The 10,733-nt window shown below is 36.3% G+C and overlaps 1 protein-coding gene and 1 long non-coding RNA gene across 5 annotated transcripts; both read right to left on the bottom strand.

The window, feature by feature from the left end:
• Positions 1–110: 110 nt before the first annotated feature.
• LOC145111976 (uncharacterized) lies at positions 111–1,903 on the bottom strand. 3 transcript variants are annotated; one of them, XR_013710400.1, is made up of 3 exons: positions 1,035–1,897; positions 784–930; positions 111–699 (listed from the first exon to the last, which is right to left on the bottom strand). It is a non-coding gene; the product is annotated as an uncharacterized LOC145111976 (long non-coding RNA). The 3 variants fall into 3 exon arrangements; XR_013710401.1 differs by having other exon boundaries at positions 784–927; positions 1,035–1,896; XR_013710399.1 differs by having other exon boundaries at positions 784–1,903.
• A 266-nt stretch (positions 1,904–2,169) lies between these two features.
• LOC145113936 (uncharacterized) lies at positions 2,170–9,016 on the bottom strand. 2 transcript variants are annotated; one of them, XM_079049971.1, is made up of 10 exons: positions 8,460–9,016; positions 7,643–8,021; positions 7,491–7,562; positions 6,606–7,394; positions 5,432–6,529; positions 5,215–5,370; positions 4,801–5,150; positions 4,304–4,724; positions 2,624–4,216; positions 2,170–2,537 (listed from the first exon to the last, which is right to left on the bottom strand). In XM_079049971.1, the coding sequence occupies exons 1-10, from the start codon at positions 8,831–8,833 to the stop codon at positions 2,352–2,354; spliced, it is 5,418 nt and encodes a 1,805-aa protein (XP_078906097.1). In that variant the 5' UTR covers positions 8,834–9,016; the 3' UTR covers positions 2,170–2,351. The 2 variants fall into 2 exon arrangements, with proteins under 2 accessions (XP_078906097.1, XP_078906098.1); XM_079049972.1 differs by having other exon boundaries at positions 7,643–8,016; positions 8,460–8,648.
• Positions 9,017–10,733: the final 1,717 nt, after the last annotated feature.

The raw sequence follows: 10,733 nt of genomic DNA on the forward strand, positions 1-10,733 counted from the left end.
GTGATGTAGGAACATACTTGTCATTTTCAACCGGTAACAACATCCAACTCTCAGTTTTAACCAATAATGACATGTATGACATCATTTTCGCAAAAACTTGTAAAGTAATAGAAACGAAACAATAAAATTTGATTAAGAAGATTACAAATAAAATTACAATGTACAAAAAGAATCATATGAACCAAATGAAGAGTCAACATGTTAAAGAAATCTGAAGTGGTAATTGGACTATCCCGGTGACCTGATAATTTAATCACACAAACCATATATTAACATCACATAAGTCTCCATGACTATAAGACCATCGCTCATATTTTCTAGAAGTATCAGTAACTATATTCTTGCTATCTGATACTTCCAACTTCACATTAGAGTCAACTTCTTTAAATAAATCTGAAGTGGTAACTATAGAAGCATGTTCTAATCCAAAATCATTATCAGAGTGTAGTGAATCCTTCAATCGGAGTTCTAGTTTTAGCACAACATCCGAGATCAAGATCCTCTAATCTTGCAAGTTTGAGTTTAACTTCAAGTGGTTCCTGCTTGACATTGTATTTATGAATGTTAATCTGTCTTTTTATTTGGAACTAGTGCTAGAACAGAATTTTCGCTCTCCTGCAATAACTAGCCAACTATAGCGGCTAATAACTCAAAGGCGCAAATTTCACTGCATCCTGATGGTTTCTTATGTAAATTCCTCTAAAAGAAACAAAATTAATGTCAATAGAAGCTTTCAGGAATCAGATGGAAATTGTAATTAAATACATTGCACTATATACTCACCCTTATAGACCTGGGAGCTTTAGCTACCACAGAGGAACGCAAACCATCAACTCCTCCATAATGTAGTCTCTTCTTCGACACTATCTATTAGGCATACATTCCAAGAAAGAACACCAACCACAATGAAGCATGGATGACACCTTTCTGCTATTTAATAATTAAGATTCAAAAGCTTGAATGTAGATAATCATCATCTAGGACTTGTTTAGTATTCAATACTAAGTGGAAGAGAAACAAAATTATGCACTTACAAAACATAAAGCTAGAAAATGACATCATCTTTTAAACAAGGTTTGGTTAAAAGACTAAAAAAGGCACTAAATCAGAAGCCAACAGGACATCAACAAAAACGGAAATCCCTCATTCTTCTTGTTACCTGGTTAACAAATAAACAAAATTTAAAGAACATGTTGGCTACAAAATAATCTCATCAAGATATTTACCAAAAAGGTATCAAAATGTTTAGAATTATTGATTTTGAGTGTTATAATATCTGTTGACATTATGTCAAACACCTGGTGGGTGAAGTTAAACTTTCACAGGTCCTGTATCCAAACACCAATTTCATCCAAATTAAACATAGTGATATCGATATTGACTTATATAAGAAAATGTAGAGTTATCGATCATCATTAGTTCAAGGAATTCATGAAAATCGATTCAAAATAAGGTAATTTGATCTTTGATTGTTACTTGGATTTTGAAGAAAATTAATGGGGTTTCCAAAATAAATCTAAGAAACTTAAAATTTGAGGGAATTTGTTAAAGAAGATGGAATTAACGATCCTGGTTGAACAAGCAAGTTGCAAGAGCGACGAAATTGATGAATACTGCAGAGTACACGTCTTCACGGACAAGCCATAGGCATGAAATCAGATGGATGGTGAACCCATTCAACGGAACCATGGTCATCGATGGGAGATGATGATAAAATGTGACTCCTTGAATCCTTGAACCGGAGAAATAAAACGAAAAAAAAAATGTTCCTGGGATTAATCAAGAACCGATGTTCTGAGAATGATGACGTTGAATCAAAAAGATTCTTAGCGGACGAAGTCTTAGAAAAATAAAGAAAGAATCGAAATTCTGATAAATCATATCCCTTGTCAAACGACGTCGTTTTTAAATGTTTGGGTACCTAAACCTATATACCCTGAAGGGTAGGGTATATTGACTTTTCCCATATATATATATATATATATATATATATATATATATATATATATATATATATATATATATATGACATAATATGTTAGTATGTATTTAAAGTATTTTCATAACTAAGACATTACTACTAAAAAAAAAAAAAGCCTTTGCTACCGGTGATTAAGCCTCACCTGCAAGATATCTAAAAATTAAAAAAATACTAATTTGGTAAAAAAATTTCTCAATAACCCTCTTTTGATCAAAACCTCTTAGATTTACATAGATGGAAAGTGGGACAAATGACTTATTACGGCTGAGGCTGAGATTTAGTTTCAGCTTGATCTGATAAATAACTGATTGCGATCATATAAATATATAATTTATAATTTATGTACATACATATTCATATATTCTACAGACTACAAACAGTTGATACTCGTAGGGTTTGCAAATAAATGTTGTCTAAAAACCAACTTTGGTTTCTTAAAGCTGCAACCAAAAAGACCTCGTAACATGGCTGGTGGCTCATTTGATACAGATGCATACATCTTCCTCACCCTGATATGACTATCTAGAATCATCACCTCCAATAACTTTCTACAGCTCTGAAATGCAATCAATGCAAGGATTATTAATTCTTCTTCACAAATAATGTAATAATTTTTTTTTCAAACAGATGAAATTGACATACCTGAGGATTTAAAACATTCATCTGGGTTATAATATGGTCCTCCAAAATCCCAGGATTTTGCATCACAATACCAAGAACACGGCGTACAAGTCCCTTATAAACAATCTCATTAATACTCCCATCTCCATTTACCCAAGGCAAAATTGGCTTATAACAAGGCGAATCAACATCAAAATCACCAATACAAAATCCCTCTTTTGTCCCTGTTGTTCTTGGAGACGTTACTTTCACAATCTCTTTGTTTCTTTCGTTTTCATTTTCAGTCAAAACTTGACCAACTTCTTCTTCTATTTCTTCTGGTTGTGGGTGGTTTAAAATGGTGACTCTGTGCACTTCCTCATCAGGAGGAGTACTTGTATGATTTTCTTGTTGTAACTCATCATTAATGGAGGAGGTTTGAGGCTCCTTGAGATGAAGAAGATCATGTTCATGTTCATGTTGATGTTGGTGTTGGTGTGATGCCATTGATGAAGCCAAAAGGTACTTTGATCGATACAGAGAATCAACAACATGGACACAATCGTATGCATTCACCTTTAAAACCTTCCCAAATGCCTCAAGCACTTCAACAATAACTTCTTCTATCTTTTCCCCTTCTTGTACATCAGTAATAATCTGGGAGATTCCTTCCATGCTTAACCCTTGGTCACCAGCCTTTTGGATGGCTGAATAAACACTTTTAAACATATCCGGATCAAAAGTCCCAGAAGTTGCCACGTGTCTTGCATGCCTACTCATAACTTCCCATGTTGACTCAGAAGATGCCACGTGTACAGATGAAATGGAAACAGAAGGACAAGTGTCTCTATCTTTAGAAAAAGTAATCGCATCGATTCTTGAAATCAAACTACGGGTTAAAGATAACTGAATACCTGGAAAACCTTTTTCTTTACGAGAAAAAATCTCGCTATCTAATATTTTCGGCTTTTTAGCTTTTTCAACACGCAATTGTTCTTGTTTATTATCATCCGAATCACGTTTACTTTTCTTCAACTCCTCGATCTCTCCAACACCTTCATCAGGCAAACAAGGGAACATCGACACTTCCCCTGAACACATGAGCAAACATAAATGAAGAACATCGCCACACTGAAGATCAGCAGGGAGATTCACTCCATACTCCAACAAATCATTCTCTCTCTCATGAATCCATCTCGACATCTTCACAGCTCTTTTTCCAGTATTAACAGGAAACGGAGAAGATGAAATACTGTGTAAAAACTGCTGCGAGAGTACAAAATGACTCGCATCGTTACCCCTCACCATGAATTTTCTGTCTCTTAGATAATTAAATGCTGTAAAAAGATCGTGTTCTGAGTATCTCCTCAATGTTTCAGCTAACAAGCTTGGGACGACTGGAGCTTTTGCAGTGCTTAAGAAGATAAGCTTGAAAAGCTCGATTGCATTAGAAACTGCTAATGATTTGTACGTTTGTGTATCAAAACTTTTTCCTCTATTCAAAAGCTTGTCATAGCTTTTAGGCAGACAACGTCTTCTTGATCTTCTTCCAGAACCTTCCCTCCTTCCACTATCCAAAAACTCATCGCTAGGGTTACCTGATGAACCTACACCTACATTGGTTTCATCAAATTCCTACAAACCAAAAAAAAAAAAAAAAAAAAAAAAAAAAAAATTTAACGACTGATTTGTCAAAATTTAAATGATTGATCAAATTCTTACATGTTGTCGAGGACAGTTGTTGGATACGAATCGAGAAGAACCTTTAGTTGCTGCAATTTTGGAAACCTGTTTGTACTGAAGAACCTCATCTAGGGCTATTTTTATATCGTTCTTGTCAAAATCATCCCATTGTTCATCAACATCCAACTCATTTGAAGGATGAACAGCAACATCAGGAGCTTTTCGATTATCAATGAGTGTTTTGTTCTTGGAATATTCTAGATGTTTTGCGTATCTGACACTAAGCATGTTACAGAGTCTCATTACAGCTTTTCTGAATTGATTGTTTCTGTTTAATGTTGACATTCTTCTTCTGCATGTTTCAGGAGGTGCTGGTAGATTCTCAAGTGAGCTCCATTCTGCTCGGTGAAATTTTGCTCCAATTGTAGCACGATGTCTCACGTACTCAATCACCAACAACCTGAGAAAAAAAAAATCAACAAATTACAAAAATAGTCCCTGGACTAAATGTTAATTTGCAATTTCAGTCCCTTAACCTGTCTGCTGTTTCTGTCCATGGAAATCTTTTTGTGCGTGTAGGCTGTTGTAGCTTTGACACAGAGTAAGGCTGATCGTCTTCATCTTCAATTAGTGCCACGTCATCAGCAACCTCTTTCTGGACATCCATGTCATCAATTGACGCATGTGTATGGAACAATTTGGGACGCTTTACTTTGCTAGATTCTTCAAGTATATTTTCCATTAATGTTTTTTCATTATTTACTGTCTTTACTTTCGAAGATCTTTTTCTTTTGTAAGTAATTACAGCATTTGTTGATTTATCTTTCGTGCTTCCTGCTCCCTTCAATTTATGCTTTTGTCTCTTATCATAGAATACACGAAGCACCTACAAACATAATTAATCAGTTTTACAAAAAGAAAAAGGACACAAATACTAAGAGAAAACATACCTGTTCCAAGGTCAAATTAAGATTCTCTGCAATCTTCTCACACTTTTTGTAAGATAACTTTTGATTTGAGTCATCATTTGCTACAAGTTTTAACAGCTCAGCCCGTTGATGAGCTGTCATAACTCGAACTGATGCCCATGAACGCGAAAGGAATACCTGATAAAATGAAATTTCAGAAAATATATAAAAAGAAAACCAAAGAAAGAAAGAAAGAAACCTCATGAACAGCAGATCCAGGGAATGCATGCAAAGCAGCTTTTGGATCAGAAGCAGAATAACAATACTCCAAAGTATTCCAGTATTCATCAACACCTTTTCTACATGCAAGAACAAAATCATGTCTAACATGAGGACGAAGATCAAAAGAATTGACACCTGGCGAAGGCAAAGCAACTGTAACAGGTTCCTCAATGTAAGGCTTAAGTTCTAGAGAATGTCTAAGAGTAGTAGTAGTAGTAGTAGTAGTAGTAGAATGTGGGCCCACTCCCACATTACTCTCCACAAATTCTCCACCAATCAAACGTATCAGCTTCAAACGTCTTAAGATGTCAATTACATACGAAATCCTTGCAGTTGCTCGAGTCTCCATGAGTGACCTATACTCCGGAATCGAAAGATCGGAAAGACGAATTCCATTCCGACATTTCTCAATCATGGAATCGAGTTTCACAGCAGACCCAGCAACCTGTAAGAACAACTCAAGTGGCATGGCCTTAATAGCTGAATCTAATTCAAACAATTTGCAAGAACTATACGGGTTTTTGTTCTTCCTTCTTTCATATACATGAACATCATCTTCTTCTCCTGATAGAATACTAATACTATCATCCCACCCAGGGACACCTGTCAGATACTCCCATAGAAAAACATGAAGAAGCTTTGCACGAACCATTTTAGCCAAAACAAAACCGTTTTCCCTCATTGCTATAAAAGTCTCGGATTGAACATCGTTTGTTGTACAAATTCTCTCCACATTATTTAAAACAGGGATTGATTTTGATTTACCAATTGTATGTCGAGGTAAACATTGGGTGCGTATTAGCTTTTCAAATGACCTAATTTTCTCATGAACAATATCTGATAAATCTTCAGCTTTGTATACAGATGGATGAAGGATCACATCAACTGTACGTTTGCGACCACAGTTTGTGACAGAAGGGATTGCAAAACTAATGCATTTACAGTGTCCATCTTCTTGAAGCTTATTTAAACTTCGCTCTAATGTCTTTCTATCCATCATTGTATGCTTGTTGTCAAGATTCTCAAGACTCTCAAGCACCCTATGTAGTTCAGGTTTTATAAGAACCTTTTCTTCCTATAAAAAAAAAGGAAAACAATAACACAAATAAGCCAATAGCAAGGTAAAAGGAGATAAAGATTAATATATTGACCTGTAGCTTTTCAAGTATCCTTTGTTCTCTTTGTGAGCTAGCTGAACTAAAACCGAGACATGGATATGTTGTATATGAGCGCCTAACACGGGATGCTGGTGAAGCAGATGAAGATATCTCTAATGCAGGGTTTAAATTTACAATTATGCCACTTGTGTCACTTTGAAGATTATGAGAACTTGATGAAATTGAACCAATTGGATCGATATTCTGTTCTTCACTGGCTTCAGCATTGACTGTAGTAATCAGATGATTTGACTCTTGGGTAGTGTGAGTAAGCATAAGTTGACCAACTTGGGTTTGACTTTGAGTTGAAAGTTTGTCATCCATGGTGTCTTCTGATTTAGTAGGGAGTGAAGTGGAAGCTTCAGAATTGAAGTTTCCAGAAGTCCAAACTCGGTAGACTAGACCTCTATTAAGGTTTTCTGACTCAAGATGCATATGGAATCTAGACACCATATCAAGAATTCGAGGGTAGTAACGTTTATTCTTTATGCCAAGTCTTTTATATACCTCGTTAAGAATCAACCCTTTTGAGCCTTCAGCATCAATCATATCATAAATTTGTTGCTCAATAGGAAGTTCAAGAAGTTGTTCAGTATTTTGGCCACTGTTGACCAGTTTGACCTGTTGTTCTGTATCAAGATCATCATCTCCACCTCCATGACTTTTGGGGACAAAAGTTTTGGGAGAAAATGTCTTTAGCAGACGTAAGCAGCTAACTTCCTTCTGGTTCACTGTAGCTTGAAACTCCTCAACTAGATGAGCATCTTTCAGCCTGTGTAAAATCTGAGAGAATTTGTGCAAATTGCAATACACTTAGGGAAGAAGATGAAAAGAACCTTAGGGTTATGCTAAATGGTAAATTGTAAGAAATGAACTTACACTTCTCCAAGCTCTATGTCCAGAAGTTTTGCGATAACCTAACTCCTTCTTGATATCTCCAACAACAAGAACCTTAAGAGGTATAAAAGGAAGCAAGAATTAGCAGATGATTAAGTATAAAGGCAACTGAAATGTAGATACTAGATAGTAACCTTGCCATCGGCTTTTTCTAGTCTATCACAAATAGCTTTTATAGCAGGTACATAGTCTTTTATGTGTACATCTTCTTTGATGTGTTCTTCAGATACACCACCTCCTGTAACAACTCCTCTGTCTGCATCATCCTCTTTGATAATTTCAAGTCTTTGTAAGCTTCCCAAAGGCTTTGCATAACGGTATAAGTGGAGCATATTGGTGTTTACTATTGAACCAGCTTTGTACTCTCCATCATTTCCAGCTTCTTTCTTCCTTACTATTGTTGATTGCCTCACAATTAACCCACGGGTTTCAAGATTCCTTAATATGTAGTATATGTTGTTGTTCTTAATGCCAAATTCTTTGGCAAGTTCATTCTGGGTTACTCCATCTGTTCTGCAGCAGTAGAAAGTATAGTAACATCAGTAACCTTTATGCATAGTTTTGTCCGAGAGCTCTCAGAGCAGCTTTTATATCAAACGAAACCTTCAAATTCAAATTTTACAGAGTTTTCAGTTCCTGCATTAATGGTTTCCTGATTTTGGCATTCATTGTAGAGTTTAACCAATGTATTTTACTTTTTCTTTAAGAGGTTTGTAGTTTAAACTTTAATTAGTCCAATAGATAGCATATGAGCTGCCTTCGAGTTCAAATTCACATATAGCTAATATTAACTAAATGTTTGCACAACTGTGTCCCCATATGAATAAGAAAGGTTCAGACTTCAGAGCTGATCATGTTCTAACGATTGATCTGAACTCTGTATTCAGACCAAAGGCAAGATCACTATGGTAATGTTTTCGTAATAAGACCGAGTAGATCATACAAACAAACCTAGCAATGGCAAGACGCTCAAGGGCGCGACGCTGTGGCTGGGAAATGCCGGCATCCGAAGCTTTAATGTCGTAAATCCCAACAAAGCTGTTGAGCAGATGCTCTGCCGCGATAATCCTCAAGTCGATCGCTTCGGCATCTTCGAAAGACTGAATCTTAGGGTCTTCAGCATCGTACGTAACGCCTTTACATTCGAATCGAAGACTTGGAATATTAAGAAGATTAGACCACAAGGCCTTCTTGACGTTGGTGCAGAGAGGGAGACCATTAGAGGAGAGATGAGTGGGGATCTTGGACCATAGACCACGGAGAGTTAGTCCGTTAGCTCCTTGCGAGCAAATTTCTTCGAGTGCTCCGTAGACGACGGTGTCCATTGACGATTTCAGGGATCGAGCTGCATGCAACCGTTGGTCGTTAGCGGGCAAATGGTGAGTGGTGATGTGACGTGTGAGAAAATTTAGAATCAGAATTTGGGTGTTGTTCTTGTTGCAGTGTGATTGTAGGTTTAGGGTTCGAGTCCGTCCCCGGAGAGAATGGTGTTCTGAAATTTTATTTGCTACACATCTAATAGCCGGCCTGATAAAAGATTCCAGTTTTCGCATTTTTCTAAAATAATATTATATTAAAAAGAAGACAAACTACAAAATTGGTTCATTTGGTATTCAAAAAACTTTGGATAGGGTCCAAAAAGTTTTCAAGTTGTATGGACGGTCCAAAATCAAGAATTTCTTTTGGTTTTGGTCCCTAAGGAACTTGAAAAGACCAGTTTGCCATTTTTATTTCTTTTTTCTATTTTTTATATTTCTTTTAACAATTTATTAATTAAAAATTAAAAATAAAAGAATTGGGCCCACCCACCCCTACCCCTATCGGTACTCTCTCTCTCTCTCTCTCTCTCACTCTCTCTCTCTCTCTCTCTCTCTCTCTCTCTCTCTCTCTCTCTCTCTCTCTCTCTCTCTCTCTCTCTCTCTCCTTCAACACCTGCAAATCAAAGTCTCACACAACACACATACGATTAACATAAACACACACAAATCGATTTCTGGGTTTTTTAGGAATAACGACTAACATAAACACATACTAATTCATGAGTAATGGAACTGGAAGAAGAAGCAATGTATTTGGGTTTGAAATCGGATGTAATGTATTTGGGTTGTGTGGATTCCGATCTAGTATTTGTATCTGTCACACCCCGAAACCGATGGCGGAAACGTTCCGGGGCGGAGGACGTCATGTGTAGCATCACAACCAATGAATAACAGCAATCATAGCAACACAACCATTACAGTGAATACTTAAATAAAAATGTTTACATCAGTTGAAACTTTGTTTGAATTACATCCAATAGCTTTGTATAGTATAAACATAAAACTCTTATTGCTCCAGTTCCTCGAAAATCCAGCAAGTACATGTCTACTGATTTCCTGAGAATACAAGCAGTTTGAAAGAGTATCAGCATAAAGTTTGTGAGTTCATAAGCGGTGGTTTGTAGTGAAAATCGTTGATGAGTTCGTAAAATGTTTGTATAGTTCCAAGAAAATCCAATATTTTCTTTAGTGAAAATGTAGTGTTCTCAATTCTGTATAAAACCATGAATGTTTGTCACTGAAAACTGTAGTGATATGCGAAATTATTACTTCATGTGACTAGCTAATGCTAATCATGATGTAATAGTATTTCGTATGTGCAACCATTGTATGTTCGTTTCTATTTGAAAACCCTGAAAGTTCTCCAGTTGTAGTGTGTATTAGTTCTATTTAGTGTAAATAAAATTGTTGAAGAATGTCAAGTTGTAAAATAAAGGTGATTTATACATATTGTGAGTCGTATAACCATGTTTGATATGACTAGAGACCTTTCCAACGTTCTTCAGGCGTCGAGTTAAATGATATTTGTCACCCTAGGCATGCCTGCCCAACTGTAGCTAGCAGTTCAGGTGTGGGATTGTCAGTCCTGAATAGATCTATTCACAAATCTCACGCTCTCCCTCCAGGAGACTCTAGTTATAATATGGTGGGATTTATCCCTGTACACCTAAGGGTACAGTAGTGAAGTAGCGCCTTACAGTATCGTACAATCTAGTTTACATGTAGTGTAGTAGCGTTCTACCGTAGTGAAAATCCGTATGTATACCGTATATAGTGATAATTACAGTTATGAATACCATGATAAAGTAGTGATGTACACTGTAAACGGTTTATGTCTTAGTGCATATGTTTAGTAGTGAAAGTTTCTGTACTTGATATGTTTTAGAAAAAATCCCAAACTATATCG

The sequence above is a fragment of the Lactuca virosa genome, chromosome 5, assembly GCF_052849685.1.
Source record: "Lactuca virosa cultivar CGN04683 chromosome 5, Lactuca_virosa_CGN04683_v6, whole genome shotgun sequence".
NCBI lineage: Eukaryota > Viridiplantae > Streptophyta > Magnoliopsida > Asterales > Asteraceae > Lactuca > Lactuca virosa.

Bases quoted from the DNA above. Each gene is read 5' to 3' on its own strand.
- LOC145113936 (XM_079049971.1), bottom strand. From the start codon at position 8,833: ATGGACACCGTCGTCTACGGAGCACTCGAAGAAATTTGCTCGCAAGGA. The intron at 5,151-5,214 runs GTATGTTTTCTC...TTATGTTTGTAG, and splicing joins TTAATTTGACCTTGGAACAG to GTGCTTCGTGTATTCTATGA. The intron at 2,538-2,623 runs GTATGTCAATTT...ATTGCATTTCAG, and splicing joins TGAATGTTTTAAATCCTCAG to AGCTGTAGAAAGTTATTGGA.